The following is a 27236-nucleotide window of genomic DNA, read 5'->3' as shown; positions in this document are numbered from 1 at the left end:
TTATTATCTTGGAATCTCCAGCATCTGCAGTCCCCATTATCTCTATCATGGTCAGTGTTGGATTGCACTTGCAATAGATTTTGGGATCCAAATGCAGTTGGTTTGCCCATTTGTATGATGAACATTCCCAGCACTTTCTGCAAAGTGTCAGCTTCCAGGAATGTCATCTTCCTTGGATCATAGTATTTCCTGGTGCAGTTTTCCGCTGACAATGTTTGCTTGATGGACTTCAACATATGCTGATAGTCTTTCTGCCATACATACGATATGACTTTCTGTAGGAGCTTGCTCAAGGATGCTACTTTGTCACAAACTTTCAGAATGTATAGTGCCTGGAAGCTGAAGAATTTGAGGCATTGCTGAGGGTCTTATAGGGCAGGCATGTGTGAAGACGAATTCTGCGACCCGACTAAATCAAGCCAAAACAATCGATCTAACTTACATTTGACTGGCTCTTCTTGCTATTGAAAATAAACCCTTTGTGATGAGCTGCTGCTATCATCAAGGGAAAGTTATGAGCATGCTCTTCTTTGGTTTTGCCCAGTGGTGCAATGTCATCAGTAATAGACCCACTTCGAAGCACATTTTATGTAATTCTCCCCATGTGCTGCTGGAACAGATCTTGATCCACATATAAACTAAGGGCAAGCAATATCAACAGTTACTTTCTGAGATTTCTTGGCTAAGTAACCATACAATATCAGTGTTTATCATGTAGCTTGGGAAAGAACTTGGAATTCAGTTCCTCTAGGGCTGGAATCTATTGTGAGCATGATGTTAGGGAGAGTATTTGACATCTTGGACCTAGACATTCCCTGATTGTGTCATTTGCCTTTCGTACACGTGTAATTGAACTACTCCAGTCTGGTCATGGGGTGGGTGATATCATCACATGACGCATTGGCTGCAGTTAATGTAACAGTTGTTGGTTGTGGCTAGAGGGAGAGATAGAATGTGGCTGGAATTGGATGAGGAAGGTAGTTAATAAAATGGGTTTGATAAGATGAAATGAAAAAACTCACCAGGACCTGTGGAGAAGAATTCTCCATCAAACTTGATGAGACTGGGACTTAACCAAAAAAAAAGTAAGACTCAGGCCCAAGTCCTGTTCCCCCTTGACCCTGCGTTCACTGACTTATGTTTCACTGAAATAACAATTTGTATTTAAAATTCTTGTCCTTGCTTTCAAATTCTTTCCTTATCTCTCTAAAAGGGTCTGCGCTTATACCCCACTTTTTAATTACTCCATTATTAGTAGCTCTGCACTCAGTTATCCAGCAGGTCTGAAATTTTATCTCTAAATCTCTGTAGGTTTCCTCCTATCTTAAATTCCTCCTGAAAATCTACGTGTGATCTGGTTATTAGTCATCTCATCTCATATCCTGTTAGATGGTTCAATGTTATTTAAAATGCTCTAAACAAGCCTCTTGTGACTTGTTTTCACTACATTAAAGGCGTTATACAAATGCAAGATTTTGTTGTTGTGTGACACTATTAAGGCAATCTTGTTTTTTTTCAGATGTACCACAAATGACACTGCTCAATATACTGCCTTGGCTTTTAATATTCATGGCGAGGCATCATCGAGTGCCACTGTCATTGTCAAACGTGAGTTTCAGAGTAAATGTAGCTGGGTCATTTCTCAGATTGAGTGTACATGTCATGCAGAAGGGGAAGCATGGTTGAACCAGTCACTCAAAATTACTCTCTCTTTTTAGGTTTCCGAGGAGAGGAAGAGCCTTACCACTCTGTTTTGCTCCCTCTGAACTGTAAGTAAATGATGGGAAAAACAAACAATTAAATCTGTGTGATTAAGTACCAGAGATAATAAGTACTGTATGCTTTTAGAATAATCTCTCACTTTGACAATTGCAGTTTGGAGTCTTTACTATATCACTTGTGCAGTTTGAATTTTGTTTTCTCTTCCCACTTTTCTTCTTTCTTCCCCTGAAAACACCGATCTTTTCAAAGATTCAACGCTCAGGGAACTAATTCTAACTCCAATATTTGTCCAAATGCCCCTCCTTTAAACATTAGAAAGCCATTGTATTACAAAATACAGTCCATGCTCTCAACTGGGATTTTGTAATGACCCAAACTGATAAAATAATGTGTGACATTGATCCTTTTCTCATCCAGCACCTTGGTATTAATAGACAGAATTCAACAGTGAGTATTCTATCTGTGAATCACTGAAGCCGATGGTACAGATCCTATCACAGCCTGAACTGGGATAAACTAACCTGGTACAAAAGAGATGGAGCTTGAGGTCCTGCTGGCTCACTGGCTCAGATTCATATGGCCACTGTGTTATTCACTAATCCATCAAAGCACAGACTTTATCTCCAATTCCAAGCACATTAAATTTACTATGATTTCCTTTGGCTGGAGTTACTTGTTTGCAAGGCCTGTTTGCACTCAGTACTCTAACTGTCATTGGACTAGAGCCATGGCTGTCTCCCTGCAATCACAAAGGTGAGAGAAAAGACTTCCAATGTCAGTCTGAAGGGAGGAAACAAATAATGGAATAATGACAAAAAAACGATGCACAGGAAATATGTCACCATATGAAAACAGGAGAAAAGAGGTCAGCATGTTAGTGAAAGACCCCGCACCAGAACCGGGAAACGGAAGATAAATTTAAGGGATAGAGCAAAGCAAAGAGTGGAAGGGTTAACAATAAGAGGCTCCTCTCTCTGTTTTAATCTGTTCTACAAGTTCAATAACATTAAGGCATTCTACATGACCACTTCAGGCAGGAACAGATTTTACTTTTACAAAAATTCAAATGCCAAGTCGGTACATGATTTTATTTTTGTTCTGCTGTTTTTTAAAGTAATTTTGTGGGGCCTCAGGAAATATCAGCAAAAAAGCCATTCCATTTGGCATTGACGATCAAAGTCAAGCTTTAAATGTGCAAGTTCATTAAATACTATCACATTTAGAGACTGGATGGTCTTTATTTTTGCAGTTTAAGTCCAGGGAATAGAATGAGATAATGCAACAGCATTCTTGTGTTGTCATCTTCATCAAATAGCGTACAGCATTGGATGTGATTCCATGATTGGACAGCTAAACACTTGAGATTGTGCAAAGAACTGAACTAATGACCAACTTAAGGTTATCAGTTCAGATCTCAGTGTGTGTGCTCAGGACCACGAATACCTCACAGTGAGGCATTATGGATAGACGTCAGGAATAGGAAGGGTGCAATCACAGTGCTGGGATTGTACCACAGACTTCACAGATGCCAGCGGGAGATAGAGGAAGTGAAATGTGGTCAATTCTGGAAAGATATGAGAATAACAGGGTTGTTGTGGTGAGTGACTTTAGCTTTCTCTACATTGACAGGGACTCTTAGTGCCAGGAGTTTTGATGGAGAGCAATTTGTTAGGTGCGTCTGGGAAGGTTTTTTGAAATAGTATATGAATAGTCCAATGAGGGAGGGGGCCATATTGGACTTGGTATTGGGAAATGACCCCAGCCAGGTGATCAAAATTTTATACTTCCATACTTTTTCAGACATTTATACGATAAGGACAAGAGTGGACCTCAGATGAAGGTGTTAAATTGGGGGAAGAATTGGAGAATGTGGATTGGGAGTGGCTGTTTGAGGGTAAATCCACATCTGACATGGAAGCCTTTTAAGGACAAGTTGATTAGAGTGCAGCAGGGGCATGTTCCTGTGTAAATGAAGGACAAAAATGGCAGGATTTGGGAACATTGGGTAACAAGGGAAATTATCAGCTTAGTTACAAAGAAAGCATACCTAAAGTTCAGGAAGCTGAAAACAGACGATGTCCTTGAAGAATAGAGAAAGTAGGAAGGACCTCAAACAGGGAATTAGGAGGCTAAAAGGGGCTGTGAAATGTCCTTAGGCAGCAGGGTTAAAGAGAATCCCAAGATATTTTATACATACATTAGGAGCAAGACGGTATCTAGGGAAAGAGTAGGCCATTCAAGGATAAAGGAGGGAGGTTTTGTATGGAAAAGGATGACATCCTCGATGCTTTCTTTATATTAGGGTTCACCAAAGAAAGGATGTGGGGATGGTGGAGGTTAGGGAAAGTTGTATGAATATTCTTGGGTAGGTCAAAATAATGAAGAAAGAATTATTGGCTGTCTTGAAATCTGTTAAGGTAGACAAGATCTACCTTAACAGGATCTCATAGAATCTCCATAGTGTGGAAACAGGCCATTCAGCTTACACTGACCTTCTGAACAGCAACTCACCCATCCTTCATTTCCCATGGTTAACCCACCTAGCCTGCAAATACCTGGACAATTTAATATGGCCAATCCATCTAGACTGCACATCTTTGGGTTATGGAAGGGAACTGGAGCACCCAGAGGAATCCCATGCTGACCCTGGGAGAATATGCAAACTCCACACAGACAGTCGCCTGAGGGCGGAATTGAACCCAAGTCCCTGGTGCTGTGAGGCAGCAGTGCTAACCACTGAGCCATCATGCCACCACAGGATACTGTGGGAGGCAAAGGAAGAAATAGCTGGGGCCATATAACAGATACCTTTGGCCTCAAGCAAGTTTCTAGAGGACTGGAGATTGGCCAGTGTTGTTCCTTTGTTTAAGTCGGGATAATCCAAATAATTGCAGGCTGGTGAGCCTGTCACCAGTGATGGGGAGCTGTTGGAGAAGATACTGAGAGACAGGATTTATTCACATTTGGAAGCAATTGGGCTTGTTAGTGATAGACAGCAAGGGTTCATGTAGGGAAGGTCATGTCTCACCAACTTGATTGAGATTTTTGATGAGGTGACAAGAATGATTGATGTGGGAAGGACAGTGAAGGTTGTCTACATGGGTTTTATTAAGGAATTTGATAAGGTAACTCATAGCAGGCTGGTACAGAAAGTACAGTCTCATGGGATCCAGGGTGAGCTGGCTAGATGGATATAGAACTGGCTTGGTCATAAGCGGTGGAAGGATACTTTTCGGAATGAAAATTAGTAACTAGTGGTGTTCCTCAGAGATCAGCCCTGGGACATTTGTTGTTTGTAATATATATAAATGATCTGGACGAAAATACGGATGGTGTGATTCGTAAGTTTGTGGATGATGCTAATATCGGGAGAGTTGCAGACAGTGAGGGGGACTGTCGAAGGACACAGCAGGATATACATAGATTGCAGATTTGGGCAGAGAATTGGCAGATGGAATTTAATCCAGGCAAAGGCGAGGTGTTGCATTTCAGAAGATCAAATTCCGGCACAAATTACACAATAAAAGACAAAACCCTTAGGAGTGCAGCTATATAAAAAGGATCTGGACTTACAGGTCCATAGATCCATGAAAGTGGCAACACAGGTGGATAGAGTTGCCTTCATTGACTGGGGCACTGAATATGAAAGTTGGCAAGTTATGTTATAGCTGTACAAAACTTCGGGTAGACCATATTTGGAATATTGAGTGCAGTTCTGATTGCCACACTGCCAGAAGAACATGGATGCTTTGGAGAGCGTGCAGAGAAGCTTTACTAGGATGTTGCCTGATCTGGAGTGTTTTAGTTATGAGGAGAGGCTTGATAAAGTAATTCTTTTCACTGGAAAGATGGAGGCTTGGGGCAACCTAAGAGAAAATTTTTCACACACACGGTAGTGGGTACCAGGGAAGCATGCCAGTGGAAGTGGTGGAAGCAAACACGTTAGCAACATTTAAGGCATAGCTTGATAGATGCATGAATGGAAGGTGAACAGAGGGATAGAAACCATGCATGAGCAATAAGTAATGGGTCTAAATAGGGATTAGGAATTAGGCTTGCTGGATCAAAGAGTGGGTTCCTGTGCTGTAACTGAAATAACATGCCCATACTTGGTGCCAGCTTCAACAAAACCAAAGCTAGGGTGTCAGCCATTCTCTGGTGCTTGCTCCATTGCAATGCTTTGGACAATCAGACTCAATTTGCCTGGATTGAATTCAAGCAAATACAAGCAAGTTAAACATTGGCTGGTGCATTCTCCATGGCAACATTTCATTCAATCAAAATACACACTCCAACCAGTCAGCATCCTCTTCTCATGTAGTATAAATCGTTCCCTTAGACATTTGGTGTACTTGTATGTCTGTCCTGATGAGTGCAAGATGAAAAGCTTCAACAGCAGGTCTCTTAAATTTTTTTCCCATAAATCCCTTGTTGATCACCAGAAAAACCCATCAGCCTTGCTAATGTCCATTAGGGAAGAAAACAGTCATCCTTACGTGGTCAGGACTACATGTGACTCCGCACCCACAACAATGTGAGAGACTCTTAACTGCCCTCTGAGCAATTAGGGATGGGCAATATATGCTTTCTAGCCAGCAACGCCCTCAATTTGCAAATGAATAAAAAAAGCTTCATCTAATGGTTAAGCATCCTGATGATTGCCTTCAGACACATTGGGTGGGAAATTGGGAAATGAGGACTGGCTTTGCATACACTCACGCACATGCACACGCACACACACAACACACACATGCTACTGGTCTGAATGCATTGATGACACATGTCCATAGCCTGATTTACAGATATTTAAAGACCTACAAAGCAGTGGACTTACATCCTGCATTAGCAGTTCCTAAAATGGCATGGCTGAAGTTCCAGGCTTTTGGCAAAGTTTAAGGTGCCTGAAAAGTGAAATATTTGAGGCAGTTTCTGTAATGAACTTTATTTCGGAAAATGCTAAACAAAAAGAAACAGGGAATGCAATTCTATTAAAGCTATGAGCAAGAATTGCTATAAGTGATTTTATAATGAAAAGTCAAATACATTTGTACCAAGTTTCTTCTTCTATTAATTTAATGTGTTATGGACCAGACCAAACCGCCTCTAAAGAAGATATTAAAAAGATAGCCAGGACTCCAACTTTTTCTTATTTTAGTGGGCAAATGTACGGCATTGTGTTCTGAATGTACTTCAATTGGTCAAACTACCAGACTTGAAGCAAACTACATTTTATTCTTAAACTACAGTTAAACTACAGACAAAATAAGATATAAAAAGAAAGCTTAACTGTAACTCTGTAGAAATACTTAACAAGATTATATATATGTTAACTGTCACTGATTATAGTAATATCCCTGAAACACATCCTTGGCAAAGGCAAATTCAGTAAAATAAATTGTCTCACATGCAATTCTCCAGTCTAGGATAAAGGAACGTCAGGAGAAAATTGTGTATGTGTGTGTGTGAGAGAGAAAGAGAGAGGGAGAAAGAGAGAGAGCGCTCAATCATTTTATTATAGCAGGGAGAGGTATGTAGCAGCTTCCAAATCCCAATAGCTACTGAAAATTAAACTAAAACCCTGTTCTGTAGGAGCTTGACCCTACCCTTGTTACAACTTTAAAAGAAGTCCAAGGCTTCACAAGCTGTTTAGTTTATTGGCTTGGAGCAGACTGCACATCACCTCTGTTGCAACCTCTCTTCATTAAAAAAAACAACAGGTCAAAATATACCTCTTAAAATCATAGTATCATCACAAATTGAGGTGACAGCCTGTTGAATGTAATTTCCTGATAGATAACCTCCTTTCACCTCTAAGTACAAACCTCTATTGCCTGATTTTCTTATCTCATTTAGTCAGCAATGGTCATTACTTGTCTGAATAATCTTTGACTGGTTTCTCCATCTGTTCTACTTTGTCTTTGTGTTATAATCAATGAATATATTCATTCATCCATTGCTCCCTGCAGCAAGCTGTGCTTGAATAAGGTTCGAGTCATATCAGATGTTTCAGCCATTGTTGTGTAAATACATAAAATTAACCTACAGGAAAAGACTAATTGTTGCATGAAGTCTGTCCCACTCACCAGGATGACTCTCCTCCCACTTCCTCATCTGGATAATCTCTTCAGAAATACCAAGAAAGGGCTGGTGAAGGAAAACAATATGCTAGAATATTCTGAGATAGCAAGGTGTAGAGCTAGATGAACACAGCAGGCCAAGCAGCTTCAGAGGGGCAGGAAGGCTGACATCTCGGGCCTAGATCCTTCTACAGAAATGGGGGGGGGAGGAGAAGGGGGTTCTGAAACAAATAGGGAGAGAGGGGAGGCGAATAGAAGATGGATAAAGGAGAAGATAGGTGGAGGGGAGACAGACAGGTCAAAGAGGCGGGGATGGAGCCAGTAAAGGTGAGTGTAGATGGGGAGATAGGGAGGAGATAGGTCAGTCCAGGATGGACAGGTCAAGGGGGCAGGATGAGGTTAGTAGGTAGGAGATAGGAGTGGGGCCTGAGATGGGAGGAGGGGATAGGTGGGAGCAAGGACAGATTAGGGAGGCGGGGACGAGCTGGGCTAGTTTTGGGATGCTGTGGGGAGGGGAGATTTTGAAGCTTGTGAAGTCCACATTGATACCATTGGGCTGCAGGTTTCCCAAGCGGAATATGAGGTGCTGTTCCTGCAACCTTCAGGTAGCATCGTTGTGGCACTGCAGGAGGCCCAGGATGGACATGTCGTTTGAGGAGTAGGAGGGGGAGTTGAAATGGTTCACGACTGGGAAACACCTGCACTCGGTTTGCACTAAACAACTGCACGTCCCAGCCGCAAACCATTTCAACTCCCCCTCCCGATCCTCAGACGACATGTCCATCTGGGCCTCCTGCAGTGCCACAACGATGCTACCTGAAGGTTGCAGGAACAGCAACTCATATTCCGCTTGGGAAACCTGCAGCCCAATGGCATCAATGTGGACTTCACAAGCTTCAAAATATCCCCTCCCCACAGCATCCCAAAACCAGCCCAGCTTGTCCCCACCTCCCTAACCTGTCCTTCCTCCCACCCATCCCCACCTCCCATCTCAAGCCCCACCCCCATCTCCTACCTACTAACCTCATCCTGCCGCCTTGACCTGTCTGTCCTCCCTGGGCTGACCTATCTCCCCACCTACGCTCACCTTTACTGGCTCTATCCCTGCCTCTTGACCAGTCTGTCTCCTCTCCACCTATCTTCCCTATTTATTTCAAAACCCCCTTCCCCTCCCCCATTTCTGTAGAAGCGTCTTGGCCCAAAACGTCAGCCTTCCTGCTCCTCTGATGCTTCTTGGCCTGCTGTGTTCATCCAGCTCTACACCTTGTTATCTCAGATTCTGCAGCATCTGCAGTTCCTACTATCTGTGCTAGAATATTCTTCTTTGTCCCTCTGCAACAATCAAAACCAGTCCGAGAGATCATATAGACTGAGTGTTAATTTAACACAGATTACAAGGACCACAAAAATGTGGACTGCACATTGCTTTTTATCTTCAATATAATGTAATCTCAGTCCAGTTTGAAAGTTTACAGAGAGGCAGCATTCCCCACACCATTTGACATTGTATTCCTGGGACTCACTGCTCTTGGGCAAAAAAGCGTGTTTTTTTTTGCTGAATTGTATGGGGTTCCATGCTCGGAAATTTTCCTTCAAGAATCAATACGCAAACTCCTACTCTAACTCATTACTTCATCAGACTTCAGAATCTGTTTCTGTCTTTCCTTCCCTCTGTAATCTATACTCTTCCCACTTTGAGTTTAACATCTTTTGCATCTTTGTTCTTGATAAGTCGTGTCTTCTCTTCAGCAATTTCTTGAACTTGATTATAATCCTTTGGCCTTCAAGAAAAGCATTGTCAATTGTTGAAAATAATGGATAATTGTAAATATGTAACTTGGTTCTAACATGGAAATATGATTCACATAGGTTGCCGCAGAAATACAGTTGGCCAACCTACTGAGTAGAAAAATTATTTTCTATTTGTTATGTGTTACAGAATCTGTTTTCTACATACTAACCAGTTTTGTATGTTCTTTCCTCAGTACCTCTGTTGTCACCTCCTGTTTTCACACATATAGATGTTCAATATACTGAGAAATTTGGTGTGAGCTTTGGCACTGAGGGAGAGACAATGGTATTGTCCTGCCGGATGATCCTTACACCAAACCTTCGCCATTTACAGCCAGAAGCTGTGTGGTACAGAGATGGTCAGTAATTGCATCCAAGTCTTTTATTTGTTTTCACTTGTGATATTTGTGGAAATATGCATCTGTGAAAATAAGGTAACAGTACCAAAGAGGAGATTGGTCTCAAACGTCTGTGGTTGCAGATTCTTGTTCCTGCAAAGGTTTACATTCCATGCTTCCTGCTTCAGGTACCCAGCCATGTCAAAGCCAGCCTGCAGAAATTTAATGCCAGGTCTTATGGACATTTAAGTATGTCTAAGGTTGGAGTTAACTCCATCGTAAATGTCCAACGCTGTCGAAGTGAGTTTATCCAACTCTTTAAAAGGGGAAAAAAAATGTTGCATGATGCAAAATCACTGGAGTATTTTTACTTACGGGATGATTTAGTAGTTGTAATACCCGTGAGGAGCTATGATCACAGAGAGCATTCAGTAGAGTTACAGTGTTGTGGCTCCTTGCACCTTCACTCTATGTGAGTGTAGTTTCTTTGCTGGTGTATAGAATTCCAGACTGAAACTCCAGCTACAGTTTGATTGTCAGAATTTCCTACAATTCAAGCTGGTGGGCCAATCTTGTATTGTGACAGCAAATGTTTCCTGAAATTATTTAACATTAGAAATTCAAGATGTTTACTACAAGTGACAGATTTTTGAAACTATGAGGACTTTTCCATCTATTTTTGAGCTGGGATTCTCCCTCAGGCCAATATTTGTTCCTCAAACATTCCTAAAAGTAGAGTGAGAGAGCAGCTCTATTGTCCTGTAGGCTATGTTGACTTTTACTTTGTGCATGGTTATTCTTTACATGTTGATTTGTTTGAAATTGGAAGCACAGGATACTTGGATAAAGCAGCCTGTCAGAGACAAAATTGCATGCAGGGATTATCATGTACATTGCTTCAGCAGGACACAAGTCATAGAATCTCTACAGTGTGGAAACAGGCCCTTCAGCCCAACAAGTGCAAACTGACCCTCAGAGCATCCCACCCAGACCCATTCCCCTATAGCCCACATAATCTACACATCCTTGAACACTATGAACAACTTAGCATGACAAATCCACCTAACCTGCGCATCTTTGGACTGTGGGGAGAAACCAGAGCACCTGGAGCAAACCCATGCAGACATGGGGAAAGTCCACGCAGACAGTTGCCCGAGGGTGGAATTGAACCTAGGTCTCTGGTGCTGTGAGGCAGCAGTGCTAACCACTGAGCCACCGTGCTGCACGCCACACCCCCACCTCTATTTTGGGGTCTGTCTGTATATGGACATTGCCCTTGATTCCAGATGCCACCTGGAGCTCCTGACACTGTGTATAGCTTTCAGTTCAAGTGACCTGCATTGTTTGAAGTATTGTTCCTTCTGGATGTGTTTGAGAAATTGCAGTGATTAATCAGATATCCTGTTTTTGTTTGCTTTTGCTTTCCCTAAGTTATTCTTGCAGGAATATAACAAATCTCATTTAAAGAATTGCTTTAGCTGCAAATAGCAAACAATGGAAATCTTCTTTGGCACCGAAATATGGTTAGCAAATGAAAAGACTCATTTCCAAATAAAACTTTTCCATAGTTGTTGGGCTCACCCTCTCTGAGGAGTGATTGCAATATTTTACCTTGACCACTTGCAGTGTAATCTCATTTCAGTTTCAGTGTTACTTGTTACTAGTTTGTGGAGGTACTTTAAATTATGACCTTGTTCCTGTTTTTCCTTCCTTCTGTTTTCTAAGATGATTTTCTGCATCACTTGACACCACAGCTGAGAAAAAGAAAAGCCCATGTTTGAACTTCTTTAAAAAATTGTCAAACATTTTTCAAGCTGCAACGAAGATAATAATTCATTGAAATAGTTTCTTCCAGCACAATCCACTAAGAAAGCAGTTTGCAGGAATGTATGTGCCCAGCACTGTGCATTCAACTCAATGATATCAGAAACACTAGGGTGGTGGTTTTCAACCCGGTGCCCAGCTGGGAAATTGATATTTGACATTCCAGTTTCATTTTCAGCTCATTGGGAATGGAAATCAGGTGTTTTCTGTTTTTTTTAATGAAACTGATGTGCAATACCAGGTTTCTGCCTGAATGGAACACAAAGCATGTGTTCCAAAAATGATCTGTGTTGAAAAAATGTGGAGTACCTTCAGAAGAAGTGAGGCTTAGGACAGCATTTCATGACCCTGAACACAGTGTGGAAAACATACTTTGTAACTATTGAGGAGCATCATGCCATTGGATGAAATGAACCAATTCTAGTTAAAAAGACAGTGTTTCTGTTTTGAATTACATCAATGATGTCTTGAGTGCTGCAGCTTAATTATTTGGGCCATCTTGCATCCGTTCTGCCTGTGAAACTTTTTGTTTTTCCAGATGTTGAGATAAAGAAGTCCAAGTGGGCTGTGATGCAGTTTGGGGATTGCACTGCCACACTGACTCTACCTCATCTGAATAAAGATGATGAAGGCCTATATACATTACGTTTGATTACAAGAGGTGGCATTTCCCAGCACAGTGCTTACCTATTTGTCCGAGGTATGGAATTCAGTCTTTTGCTCCACCTTGTGCAGAGTTTAATCGGCTCCTTGAGAACTTTGTTACTTCTTTCTTCCTCACTTTATTGACATCAATTATGTATTAGCATGTATCAGAAGGCTTGTCAGGTGACCGACACAATGATATGCAATGGATCTTCACGTGCAACCCACTAACACAACTCACTGGATTTGCAGAATTTGTACAAACTGCTCTGAAATGTTTTAGCGATGAACTATCATTACAGCTAGCAGATGTTATTCAGTGCTCACCTTCAGACTTTAAATTCTACACGTACTTCTCAATGGCTTCATTGAATCATTGGGCACTGCAGGCTGTGATGGTGAGAGAGCACCTAGTTAGTATAAGGGAGCTGGGCACAAGAACCTTTGGAGGGGGCATCTGCCAGTCTTTCAGCCATGGAATATTTAGCTTTGGCTCATCCATAGCGACAAAGGGTTTACACAAGGCTTTCTCCCCAGCCCAAAACCAGGCATGTTCCAGGCAAGAAGGACAAGATGCCCACTTAGAGTCATAGAGATGTATAGCTCAGAAACAGACCTTGCAGGTCATCTCGTCCATGCCAACTAGCTATTCTAAATTAAACTAGTCTCACTTGCCAGCATTTGATCCATATCTTCCTATATCTATCCAATTCATCTACCTATCCAGATGCCTTTTAAATGCTGTAACTGTACCAGCCTCCACCACTTCCTCTGGCAGCTCATTCCATACATGCACCACCTTCTGCATGAAAATGTTTGCCCCTAAGGTCCCTTTTATATTTTTCTCCTCTTACTTTAAACCTCAAGTTTGGATTCCCCAACCCTGGGAAAAAGACGTTGGCTATTCACCCTATCCATGCTCCTCATGCTTTTATAAACCTCTACAAGTTCAAATCTCATCTTCCAACACTCCAAGGCAAATAGCCCCAGCCTAGTCAAAACATTTCAAAACTAAACATTTTGCATGACTTCTGGAATCCAGATGCCTTCCTACCCTGAGACCTTCTGTTGTGACCCACATCTGCACCTTGTGGAAACCATTATCATTCCACTTGCATGTTGTACTGCCATCTTCTGATTTTCTGGCACTTGGTATGTACACTTTACCATTTTATGGACAAAACTTGCAGTCCGATGACCATACACCAAGAATTAATTCAACACATTCAAATCATCGACTTTTATTCGAAGACTGAATGTCACACATACGCATAAGCAACTGCTGAGGTTACAAAATATATTTTGCACAGGTACGTGCATATGTTATAATCAGGCCATTCCTCACATTGGGTCCTTTCTTCAATTTTATCTTCACCTCACAGTCCATGGATCTTTTTTAACTTAAGCAAAGATTCCTAACAATTTTCTCTGTGACTTTCATTCTTGTTTTTATATTAGGTACTGTTAGCACACATTAAAAGCCTCAGATGCATAAGCTAAACTGTTGTCTGTTTTAATGTGTAAAATGAATAAATATCTAGAGCATCCATGAAAGGATTAAAGTTATCCAAGGTAATCTCCTCTGGCACATAGAGCTGTGCAGATGTTGTTCACCACATTTACTTCTAAAGTTTAACTGTTAAAATTAAAATGTACTATTGTTCTGTATAAAATGGACTTCTCCAAAATATTTTTCAGTCTTTATGTCATAATACAAATTCCCAGTTCAGCTTAATCTCCCATTTTGCATTGTCCTTGCCAATAGCTTCATTCCCCGGCAATATTACTTCAATAGCAAATGAACTTTTTGTCTTTTAAAAGACAACAATTAAATTCCTGGGAATGGCAGCAGATTGATTTAATTCATGATGAATTTCAGGGGTGATCAAATTTTAACAAAATTTATAGATTGAGTGAATAGGCAAGACATTTTCTGCTGTAGTTGGACTCCATGTCAAAACCTATTCCTTTAGATTGACATCTTTTAGTTCCATGTGGGTTCTCCAGATCAGTTGCCATAACTTTGTTGGCATTGTCAAGAAAGTGGAGTTAAGTGCAGTCCCACTGTGGCTTGGCACTTAAGAAAGAGTGTAATGCTTGAATTTCAGCTTTATTTCTTTATTTTCTACTTAAAACTAAGAAGGTCTGCACTGTGTAACTTTTAACCCTAATTCTAATTTTACATTATACTATTACTAAAATGTTTAACTTTTAACTTTGTTCTTTCTTTCTATCTTGTTGATAAGATTCTGTACCTAGGTACTTGTACCTAGTGTTTTCTGTGGCAATATTATACACTTTTCACTGTTCTTCTGTGCTTTTGTACTCGAGTACATGTGACTATAAAATCAGAAAGGTTGCAAATCAGATTAGCCATGACTAGCAGAGCAGGCTCAAGGTGCCAAAAAGCCCATTCTCGCTCCTTTGTCTGCACAGTCCCCTGGAAACCTAGCAGAAGCTCCGTGATTATGCATTTTTCCAATGTTTCTGCAGATTTGCAAAAGTTGTGACAGCTGACCAGAAGAATCTGTGCAGAAATTCCATTCCCAAATTAACAAATTAACTTTTAGAACTTAATATGGAAGGATATTTTTCTGTTTGAAATCATTGTTTTGCAAAATCATTCTGTGTATTAGGCTCATGGAAGTCATCAGTCCTGTGGAAAGGAGCACACTTTCAGCAGTTTGAAGGGAATCCAGGAGAGGGCAGACATTAGCCTGTGCTGCCTCCGCTCTACTCTGGAAATTGATTCCAACACAGTCGCAGAGAAGAACCCATCTTCTCCAGATCACACTGCATGTGAATTATCTGCTCCCATGATGGAAATAGTCTACAAACCTGTTCACAAGCTCAGAAAAGATTTTTGATAGAATTAACACTGGCTTCACATGTAACACAAGTGGACACTGAGGAAGTCAATGGGATTATTTTCCTTCCTTACTCAACATGCTTTTTCTGCTTACAGATGCAGATGCCCCAGTAGTAGGAGCTCCAGGAGCCCCGATGGATGTCTCATTCTATGATGCTAACAAGGATTATGTTATCCTAACCTGGAAACCTCCAAATATAACCAAAGAGAGTCCTGTGATTGGTTATTTTGTTGACCGGTATGATTGCCATTGTAAATACCAATGATGTTAGCAGTAGGAGAAGGTCTGGCTAATGCAGTCATGTCAAAGTTGTCAAATATCATGTGGTGCAGAGATAATGTTCCTACCCATAGACTAGGAGGCCTTGGTTCAAGTACCACCTGCTCTCGCGGTTGTAATAACGTCTCTAAGCAAGTTGACTGGGAAAACAAGTCAATTAGATTCCATTGATCCTTATCATAGGCTCACTACCATCTTCCCAAATTGGGATTCATCTTTATGTGTACAAAAGAATCAGAGTCCATAAGTCCATAAGTCCATAAGACCATGAGACCGTAAGACTTAGGAGTGGAAGTAAGGTCATTTGGCCCATCAAGTCCACTCTGCCATTTAAATCATGGCTGATGGGCATTTCAACTCCACTTCTCTCCGTGGCTCTTGGTTCCTTGTGCGATCGAGAATTTGTCGATCTCTGCCTTGAAGGCATCCAACGTCCCGAGTCACGTGTCTGCAGCCTTTAGTCAGGCAAAAGGTATCAATAAGGGCTTTTATGAAGATAACAATGAATAGATACATCTCAATATGTTAGTGGACAGGGAGAAAGTGATCTTGGCTGAGATTTGGGTTCTGATTAGCTCACAACCTTTTGTTTTCTTCCACCTACTGAATGTACAACCAATGGCACTTCTGTATACAAGTCTAGCTGTTAAATATCACCCTGTTTGAGCAGTATCTTAATTTCCCTGTGCGGCATTTTAGCATTTGGTGGCACTCCACACATATCTTTTAGAAAGTGAACAGTAAACAACATTTTTATATGTCTGTGATAATAACGATTCTCTATTCTATAAAGGGCATGCCTGTACCTTGATTGTTTTTTATTTAGCTGTCCTATGGAAAGGGTCTTTTCTTAAAAAAAACATCAAAAACTCCAGCAGGTTAGTAAAATATAAGTTGCCCTTCAAATATATGCTGGCTTTCCTTAATCAATTCACATCAAATCAAAGAAAGCTAGGAAACTTGTAAAGGTCAGATTGTGTTCAACTAACTTGCTTAAGTGCTGTGATGAGGTAACAGAGAGAGTTAATGAGCTTATTGCTGTTGATGGAAAGTGAAGGAACTTCTATAGGACATTTGACAAAAAACTATACAACTAATTTAGAGCAAAGTTAGAACACATGGAATAAAAGGGACAGTGACAACATAGATACAAAATTGGTTGCGTTCAAGAAACTGAGAGTAGTGGTTAAGGGAAGTGTTTCAGTCTGTAGAATGGTTTATGCAGAGTTCCCCAAGTGATGGAGACAGGATCCTGGATATCCTGATATATATTTATGGTCCAGATCATAATACGAATAATATATAACTTGGATTATTAACTGTGAAGAGTGTAGAACCTCATGAGAACATACATAGGTTGGTGGAATGGGTGGCCAAGTGGCAGATGAAGTTTAATTTAACCAGAGAAGTGTGAAGTGATTTATTTTGACTGGAACAATTCAGAAAGATCAAACAAAATATTATGTCCTAGTCTTGATGAGCAGGCGCATAGAGTGTGAGAGCAAGGATGTTATGATGAACCAATATATCATGCTTGTCAAAATTCAGCTGGAGTATTGTGTACAGTTCCATGTACCACATTTTAAGAAAGATGTGAACACATTCTAGGGAAGGATTGAGGACTGGGGGGCATGGACCTAAGTTACTTGGCAAAAGAAGCAACTGTGCTGAGACAAAATACAGTGTGGAGCTGGAGGAACACAGAAAAATTTTCTGAAGAATTGTCCTGACCCGAAATGTCAACTTTCCTGCACCCCTGATGCTGCCTAACATGCTGTGCTCCTCCAGCTCCACACTGTATTACCTCTGACTCCAGTATCTGCAGTTCTTACTATCTTCAGGTGTCGAGGAAAAATATTTTCATGGAGCCATTGGTAAGAATATGAAATTGAGATCCAGAGAGTCTGATATAGAGACAGATTCCATTGAGGCAATTAAGTGGAAATTGGATTGCTATCTGCAAAAGATAAAGCTACAAGGGAAAAAAGTGGAGTGACAGTTAGTGAATTACTCTTTCAGAGGGCCACACTGGACTCAATGGGCTGGCTTGCCTCTTTCTGTGTTGTAACCATGCAATGTCAGTTTGAGAATAAAATGTGTCTTCAATCTCTGGACTTTCCTGAAGGTTTTGTATAGATGTCCATGCTTCTCTTGGAATTTTCTGATTTTTACCATTCTTTATCTAGATGTGAAGCTGGAAGTGACAACTGGATCCAGTGCAATGATGCCCCAGTTAAAATTTGCAAATATCCAGTGACTGGCCTATTTGAAGGACGCTCCTATATTTTCCGTGTGAGAGCAGTAAACAAGAGTGGTATCAGTAGACCTTCCAGAGTTACTGGTGCGGTGACAGCTCTTGACCCCGCTGATTTGGCTAGGCTGCAAAGTGAGTATCTTCATTCACAGACTGCATCAAATAACTACATTGAATCTGTTCTTGGCCAAGAGTAGTTTAAGCTTATATTAATAATGAGGAGCCAGAACTTCATACTCGAAGCACTGAAAAACAGTTAAAAATAAGTGTGAGAAATGACAGACAATGCCCACGAACCTATGCTGGAATCTTGCACAAAACAAGAGATGAAGAATTTGGATGTAGCCTCACTGAAGTTATGATAAATCCCATTTGCTTAGTCCAATGTCAATGCATCAGAGGCCAATGTTCAGGGCTGGTTGTTGAATTATAAGCTCTTTGAAGGTGCTGTCCCCTCTTGTATTTGATCTTGTGAACCAGTTCATTTTAAAGTTAAAGGCTAGGTTTAGATTGGTCACTGGCCCCAGTGTGACCTCAGTTATTTTTCCTGGGTTGGTGCTCATTCAAGATGCAGGGAGGGCTCCCAGTGCCTTCCCTATCACATAGTGGGAACCCACCATTTCCAGGGAGCAAAACTGAATACAAAGGCAGAATAATGCAGATACTGGAAACCCAAAATAAAGACACAAAATGCTGGAAATGCTGAACAGGCCTGGCAGCATCATTGGAGATCTCAGCAGAGATAAAGTTTCAAGTCACTGACTTTTCCTCAAAAATGAAACTTCATAAAGTTGCAATGGAACTCTTGCTACAACACTCAAAAGAGGAGGCAGCTGCATTAAAATGGGTTGAAGTGTATTTCTTTCAACTGAACTGAAGATTTTCCATGTTTCTTCCTTGCAATGTATGGCACCAGAATGTTGTGTAGGGCTGAGAGAGGAGTAGCAGGGTTGGTAGCTCCTGTTAGGTTCTCTCCTTTGAACAGGACTAGCAGCAGGTTTCTGACTTCGATCTCATTGCTGCTTCTGGCAGGGTTCAGAGGAGAATTGACCCCTTTCCTTGTGGACCAGCTTTATGTGTCACTCAAATGTTCTTAGCCAGTCAAGTGCTGAGCACCCCACATCAAGTGCATCACCAGAAAGGTGAAGGGTGGAAGAGGGAGGAAAGAAAATCTTTTTGGATGGTCTGATGGGTAGGGGTCTGGACATGACGTGCTCTTCCCTGCTACACTACCTTTTATAGGGCAGTTTAGCAAAGGGAAGGACATCCCTATGCCTCACTATTGGAGTTACTTGATTAATGGGGCTCTGTGTGGCTTTATTGCTGCCGTGCAATGAATATTGCTCAATATATATTGAAAGGCCCTGTTTCACTCTTCAGGGTGGAAAATGCATCGTATCAGCAAATTCATTTGGCCTAAACATCAAAAACATTTTGATAGTTTTCTAAGAAGAGAAAACCAACAAATATTTAGCATTGTTTAAATATTTTGATTTATTTTTCAGTTTTTACCATGATTTTTCAGTATTTTCTTTTGTTTTAATAAACTCTGTGATATATTGTTATTTCTTTCCTCAGCTATTTATTTTGATGCAAGCCGACAAATCGTTATAAGCCAAGATGAACTGGAAGGTACATTCACTTCTATTCATTATTTATTTGGCTATTTTTAACTGGAAATAATTTGCATTTAGCAATATTTAACTAGAAGTAATAAAAAAAATTCATTATTGATGACTGTGTATATCTCAAATTCAGCAGAGTAAGGAGGTTAATTGTTCCATTTCAAATGGCCCAATGTTTCAGTGAAAGTTGCTTGGAGGTGAACTGACCAAAAGTTTATCAGAATAGATTTTGAATCAATCCATGTTTACTTCCACTGAAATGAACAGAATATAAGTTTGGTGAGATGTAAAATGAACTTACTATCATGAATACCAGATCAAAATCTTCCTTAACAACTGTTTGCACATTTATATAATTTAAGATATTTTTCAACTAATAACATCTGGTGTCACCAATGTATCACAGTACAGATTAAGACAAGTCTGAAGCTAAATAATGTTGGGATCCAGGCTCTCGTTAACTTGAAAGCTGTCAGATTGATACATTATTTTATTAATATTGTGTCTTGCTAAGTAGGCAATTAATCAAAACCATTGTTTACAAAATAACCAATTGTATAATTCACCATATTTACATGCTTGATATACTCTACTTAATTTGGCTATTGTTTCCTGTTTCACCAAAGTGACAGATAGCACAAACTTTCTCTCTGTCTTATAGACACTTCCTTACCTATATATTTCCATCGTATGATTTGAGAGCAGCAATAGGCCATTAAGCCCCTTTGTGCCTGCTCTACCATTTAATATGATCCCACCTGAACTGATTGCTGTCTCAACTCCACTTTCTTACCTACCCTCGATACCTTTGAATCTTTCTTCTTGGTTAAGAACCTATCATGTTTTTTTAAAAAACATCAATGACCCTGCCTCCATCAGTCTCTGAGAAAGACAGTTCTAAAGAAATTTAACTCCCTGAGAGAAATTCCTCCTCATCTCTGTCTTAAATGGGTGACTCATTACTTTTAAACTGCGCCCCCGAGTTCTGGTTTTCACATAAGGGGTAACATTCTTCAGCATTCACCTGTCAAATCCCCTCAGGATCATATTTGTTTCAACAAGATTACTTATCGTTCTTTTAAACTTGAATGGATATGTCCATACAATTCAACCTTTCTTGATAAGATAACACGTTTCAGATCCCTCCACCAGCCCATGTAGCAGTCGAGTGAACTCTCTCTGATGCATTTGCATCCTTTCTTAAATAAAGATACAAAATTTGTAGACAATATTTTCTGGTTGCCCAGTTATGGGTAGCATATCACTAAGTTGCAGAGGTTCAGAAGAGATATACCAGGATGTGGCTGGGTATGGAAGGTTTGAGTTGTGAAAAAAGACTGGATAGGCTGAGACTTTTTTCACAGGGATTATGTTTGGCATGGACTGATTGGACTAAAGAGTCTTTTTCTGTGCTCTATGACTCTACGAGATCCCACCAGTACCTGATACAACTGTAAAAAAGCATCCATAGTTTTGTATTCCATTCCTACTTGTTATAAAAAACATAACAATTTACCTTTACAATCACTCGTACCTGCATACCAACCTTCTGTGATTCATATACCAGGACACACAGATATCTCTTTATCTCAGTCCTGCAATATTTCTATTTAAATAATAGGCTGTTTTTTGGTTCTTCCTGCTAGTGGGATAAGTTCACATTTTCCCACATATAGTCTTATTACTAGACATATGCCCATTCACTTCACCCATCTGTATCCCACTGCAGACTTCTTATGTACTCTCCACAACTTACCTTCCTGCCTATACTGGTATCATCAACGAATTTAGCAATCTTGGTCCATTCACCCAAGTCAACAAAATAAATTGTAAATAGTTGAGGCCATAAGGCAATGGTACCTGTAACACATTGCTCATTATCTCTCACCCAACAGAAAATGCCCCATTCTGCCTTCTCTGTTTCCTGTTAGCTAACAAATCCTGTATCCATGCTGAGGTATTACGCCACAGTCTTGATCCATTGCTCTGTGTAGTGAAATTTGATGAGACAGCTCATCAAATACATTCTGAAGATCTAAGTATAGCATATCCTCAGATTCTTCTTTTGTCACATTGTTCTTTAGTTCAAGCCATAGAGTCATTGAGATCTACAGAATGAAAACATACCCTTCAGTTCAACTCATCCATGCCGATCAGATAATCTACATTAGTCTAGTCCCAAATCCCTCTTAAACTCTTCCTATTCGCATAACCATCCAGATGCTATTTAAATGTTACAATTGTACCAGTCTCCACCGTCCGCTCTGGCAGCTCATTCCATAGATGCACCACCCTCTGCGTGTAAAAGTTCCCCCTTAGATCCCTTTTAAGCCTTTCCCCTCTCACCTTAAACCTATGTCCTCTAGTTTTGGACTCCCCTACCCTGTTCCTCAAAGATTTTCAATAAACTAGTGAAACATGATTTTCCTTTCACTAAACTTTATTGACTCTGACTCTGCTTGATTGCATCGAGATTTTCTAAACTCGCACATCCTCAATAATAGATTTCCACATTTTCTCCATTGTCATATAGGCATTGCCTGATTGGATCCTGTGCTACTTTCTAAGGCTGTTATCCATTTTAGACAGTTAACTATCTTTCATGTCATTACCGCACCATCTTCCTGTGCAGCTGGTGGAGTCAACTGTTTAAAATCCTAAACATCCACTTCTTGTTTGGTTAGCTCAAGACGTCTTTGATCCTGAGAAAAGAGCTCCCTCAGAGTTATTTGTTGAAGCACGAATGGCTTTCTTAGGCCATCTCACATCACTATACTGATTTCTATCATAATTTTTGCATGAAGCATTTATCCTTGATCTTGGTTAAAAAAAACTTCAAAAACATTTCTGCTAGTGAAATGTAAACTGCAACAAGTGGAAAAAGGCAAGATTGATAAAGTTGAAAGTAAAATGAACAGTGTTAAGTAAAGCTAGTAATACACCAGTTAGGAAAACAATATTTGACTACATGAAGCAATGCGTGAGGAGGTTTACTAAGCTTATACAATCAGTGTTTGTGAAGCATTTATCCAGAAGCAGAATTTTGTGATTAAGCCATGATATCTGGAAGCTTCTGGAAGCTTGATGTGAAGTGTTAGCAGAAGTAACAGTGTACTAATTTCTGCCTTTCTTGTTTTTCCCACTTATCTCTTAATATGTGCAATGACTGTAGGATGTTGGATCTTGATATAAACTTCTCCTTTGTAGAGGTGTCCTGGATTGCCAACCCAAACCTACAAGCACTGCTTTCTGTTGTAAAGTCTAAGAATACAAACAGCATTCATTCCTTCAGCAATATTTCACAAATGTTTTTCTTGTGTACTCGTACTAAAGCTGTATGTGTGTGCAATAGGAAAATGTGCAAATTTTAATCCCTATTTTCCTCTTTATATTATGGCATATATTTGTAGGCATAATGATTGCAACACTGTCAGTGTCCCCAGTTATTACTCCTCTAGATTCCAGTTCAATCTCTGGAGGATTCACTTGCACAGTTAAATGTGAATATTCACATCTTGCTGTCAGCAAATCTGCCCTTTCTCACACAGTGTGTTATTGAAGTCAACACAGAAGTAAATCAGTTAGCGATCACTAGCCTCAGAGATAATGGGAACTGCAGATGCTGGAGATTCCAAGATAATAAGATGTGAGGCTGGATGAACACAGCAGGCCAAGCAGCATCTCAGGAGCACAAAAGCACAAAAGCTCTCTGATGAAGGGTCTAGGCCCGAAACGTCAGCTTTTGTGCTCCTGAAATGTTGCTTGGCCTGCTGTGTTCATCCAGCCTCACATCTTATTATCCAGCGATCACTAGCCTGATGAGGACTGCCCCTTTTGTGCTGTAATATCATTGTTTAAAAATGCTTGAGAAAAATTGCATCTTATTAATGAGGTGTCACTAGACTTTTAATGTTGCACAAAGTCATAATTTCTACTGAATAATCTCCCTGGATCTGCAAAATTAATTTTATGCTGTGTGATCACAAACTTTTCCTTATAATGAAGTCCATATTTTTAAACCAAATTCTTATAAATATTTCAGCTTCTCGTGTATACGTTGGAGACTTTGTTTAGCTCGCCATAAAATTTATGAAGGATAGTCAGCAAACTTTATTTCCTAGCTTGTTATTTGTGATCATTCTTCAGTGTGAATGGCTGTTTATTCAGATCAATGGCATCACTGTTGTTGGACTTGGAGATTCCCATAGCTTGAAGCCAAATTCAAATGAATGCAAGGAAAAGTGGAATGCATAATCACAGGAGTCACTGGGGAGAATTTTCTTCCTTATTTGTGGCAAATTAATTATTTTGTCACTGTCATTTAGATCTGGGTCATTATATTTATAATCCCAAATCATTTATATGCTGACACCCAGCTAATGTTTTGCATCCCATTTGCCTATTAAAAATCAGACATGTTAAGAGCATGTGATAATGGGAACTGATACAATTTTAACCTTACTGCGAAGCCTCTTCCAGGGATCCCTAACCTGAAGAAGTTACCCTCCTCCCTCCGGACCAACCTCAGGGAATCTCTCTCCCATTGCAACTCTCTTGTCTTTCCATCTTCGGTCCGCCTCCCCCTCTCTCCCTATTTATTCCAGAACCCTCCCCCCATCCCCCTCTCTGATGAAGGGTCTAGACCCGAAACATCAGCTTTTGTGCTCCTGAGATGCTGCTGGGCCTGCTGTGTTCATCCAGCCTCACATTTTATTATCATGTTAAGCGCATTAATTGATGACCTCATACAATTTACATAAATGATCCAGTGAGGATCGGGTATTTAGTTATTAAGTTGTAGCCTTCTCAAAACCCTCTCTGTGGAAGGTGCTAGTTGTCCCGTGGTGTGTTTTTGTCCTAGCTTCAACCTGATCCTGCCTCAAAAGAACTTCCCAGGGAATTATAACCAGCACTTGGCATGAAATAGACATCAGGCAATGGGGTCTGGTAGATATTTTCCTTTGTAATTGAACTGCTCAAGTCTGCTGCCAGGCCAACAGAGCTCAGCTGAGTGACAACTACAGATTAAGTCAGGGACCTGCATGATATGTAAGCCTGAGTGCTACTTTTCAGCCAATACTGTGATCTGTATTTACCTAATGGAAGAACTCATCTGACTTTTATCTCTATTCCATAGGGGATATAAAACCCCCAGGTATACCCACAAATGTCCATGTTGCTGAAACCAGCAGGAATTACATCGTACTCAGTTGGGATCCACCTGAGCCACGTGGCCGAGAACCCCTGGTGTATTATGTTGAAAAGGTATAATAAGTCCTGTGTGTCTCAGTCAACTGATTTTTTTTGTAATGATTCATTTTTCAAACAAATGTTTAGAATGTTTCTCTTGCTATACTAAATTAAATCATTTCATTTGCTCAAAATAAGTTCTGAATTGTTCATCTCTAACTTGAATGTAAAATAATTATAGAATCCTTACAGTATGAAAACAGGCCATTTGGCCCAACATGTCCACACTGACTCTCTGAAGAGCATCCCACCCAGACTCAACCCTCTAATCCTGCATTTCCCATGGTTGATTCACCTAACTTACATATCCTCGGACTGTGGGAGGAAACTGAAGCACCTAGTAGAAACCTATGCAGGCACAAGGAAAACATACAAATTCCACACACAGTGGGGTGAGGTTGTAATTGAACTTGGGTCCCTGATAACGTGAGGCAGCAGTGCTAACCACTGAGCCACCGTGCCACCCTAATAAAAGATATGTTTCCTGTAACTGAACTTTGCAGGTAATGCTGCCAGTTAGACGAGGAAGGATGAAGAAGGCTTGTGAAGAGCATTAACGCTAACATGGGCAAATAGGGTCAGATGACCTGATTGCACACCCCACAGAATTTTGATCAAGCTTGAGGAAAGGAAATAAAGTCACAGTAAAGAGGGAGTGAGACAAAGGGGCTATAGTGCAAAAGAGTTAAACTGAGGGAAATATTTAATTAATGTTGATTCTTTGAATGCAGGACACGATCAAAAATACCAATAATCCAGTACAAAAGCAAAATACAACAGATACCGGAAATCTGACATAAAAGCAGAAATGTGGGAAATAATCAGTAGATGTGCTGGAGAAAGGAATAGAATTACCAATCTGATGAAAGGTGATTGACCTTAAATGCTAACTTTGTTCATTCTCCCTTTATGCTTCAAGAACAAATGTCCAGTTTTGTTTTCCATTGTTAAAGGATGCCAGAAATATGATTGATAACATTTTCTGAAGAAAGGTCCAGACCCAAAATGTCAGCTTTCCTGCTCCTCTGATGCTGCCTGGCCTTCTGTGTTCATCCAGCTCTACACTCCAGCATCAGCAGTTCCTGCTATCTGTGATTGATAACATAATGTTTGGGTGATATTCAGACAACTTTAGCAAAGTAAAGCAAACAATTGCCTGAGACTGAACCAGATTCTTTGCAATCCTGTATGTAACGATAAGATAAGTTTTCAACCACTTAACCATGTCAGTGTAAAACTATTTATTTCCACCTTCACAGCATTGCCAGAATCCAACCTTGCCGCAGCTCACCCATTGCTGAAACACTCATTCACGCCTTTCTTGTCTCTGGACATGAGTAATCCAACATATTCTTGTTCATTTGTCTCATATCATTGGTCTCTTATGTTAATGGTCTCTGTAAACTAGATCATATCCAAAACTCTGCTGCCTGTGCCCTAAGCCCACCAAGTCCGTTCACCCATTGCCCTTTCTATTTGCAGGCTTACCTTGGTTTCCAGTTAGCCTCAACTTGAAAATTTGTGTCTCTTAATTTCAATCTCTCCATTGCCTTAACGCTGTCACGCTGTCATTGGAGAAAAGGAGGAGGAGAGGGGACCTAATTGAGGTATACAAGATAATGAGAGGCATAGATAGAGTTGATAGCCAGAGACTATTTCCCAGGGCAGAAATGGCTAGCACGAGGGGTCATAGTTTTAAGCTGGTTGGAGGAAAATATAGAGGGGATGTCAGAGGCGGGTTCTTTACACAGAGAGTTGTGAGAGCATGGAATGCGTTGCCAGCAGCAGTTGTGGAAGCAAGGTCATTGGGGTCATTTAAGAGACTGCTGGACATGCACATGGTCACAGAAATTTGAGGGTGCATACATGAGGATCAATGGTCGGCACAACATCGTGGGCTGAAGGGCCTGTTCTGTGCTGTACTGTTCTATGTTCTATGTTCTATGTTTCTATGTTAATCTCCTCCAACACTGCATCCCTCCGAGATTTCTAAACCCTCATAATTCTAGACACTGAAGCATCCATAATCTTAATTGCTGCACCATTGGTGGCCTTATCCTCAGCTGCCAAGAGCTTGTGATCTGGAACATACTCACTCAGCCTGCCTGCCTCTTTATTTCTTCAAAACCTCCTTTAGACACTCATCAAAACATACTCCTTCAACAAAACTTGTGGTCATCTGCTATCTTGTGCAGCTTGGTATCAAATTTTGTTAGATGTGGTGCTCCTATGCAGTATCGTCAGATGTATGACGGCATTAAAGGTGCTATATAAATTCAAGATGTTGTTGTTTGGTATAACAAGGTGTCGAGCTGGATGAACACAGCAGGCCAAGCAGCATCAGAGGAGCAGGAAGCCTGACGTTTCGGGCCTAGACCCTTCTTTTGAAGAAGTGCCTAGGCCCGAAACCTCAGCCTTCCGGCTCCTCTGATGCTGCTTGGCCTGCTGCGTTCATCCAGCTCTACACCTTGTTATCTCAGATTCTCCAGCATCTGCAGTTCCTACTATCTCTGTTGCTGTTTGGTACCTTTTACGTGTTATAACACTGGTTTCAAGGTCTC

General features: G+C 40.6%; 1 protein-coding gene across 3 annotated transcripts in view; it reads left to right on the top strand.

Moving 5' to 3' along the window:
* The window catches only part of myom2b (myomesin 2b), a 119661-nt gene that overhangs the window by 41400 nt on the left and 51025 nt on the right, over positions 1 to 27236 (top strand). For all 3 annotated transcript variants that reach the window (XM_048531059.2, XM_048531057.2, XM_059645585.1), the window contains exons 7-14: positions 1520 to 1608; positions 1719 to 1769; positions 9785 to 9949; positions 12291 to 12452; positions 15363 to 15504; positions 17733 to 17932; positions 19379 to 19432; positions 24563 to 24690. In XM_048531059.2, coding sequence (XP_048387016.2) covers positions 1520 to 1608; positions 1719 to 1769; positions 9785 to 9949; positions 12291 to 12452; positions 15363 to 15504; positions 17733 to 17932; positions 19379 to 19432; positions 24563 to 24690 — 991 coding nt within the window. The remainder of the gene's footprint in view (positions 1 to 1519; positions 1609 to 1718; positions 1770 to 9784; positions 9950 to 12290; positions 12453 to 15362; positions 15505 to 17732; positions 17933 to 19378; positions 19433 to 24562; positions 24691 to 27236) is intronic.

This window comes from Stegostoma tigrinum, chromosome 4 (genome assembly GCF_030684315.1).
Source record: "Stegostoma tigrinum isolate sSteTig4 chromosome 4, sSteTig4.hap1, whole genome shotgun sequence".
Classification (NCBI taxonomy): domain Eukaryota; kingdom Metazoa; phylum Chordata; class Chondrichthyes; order Orectolobiformes; family Stegostomatidae; genus Stegostoma; species Stegostoma tigrinum.
The sequence above is the reverse complement of the archived record's forward strand: the minus strand, read 5'-3'. Positions and strand labels throughout refer to the sequence as shown.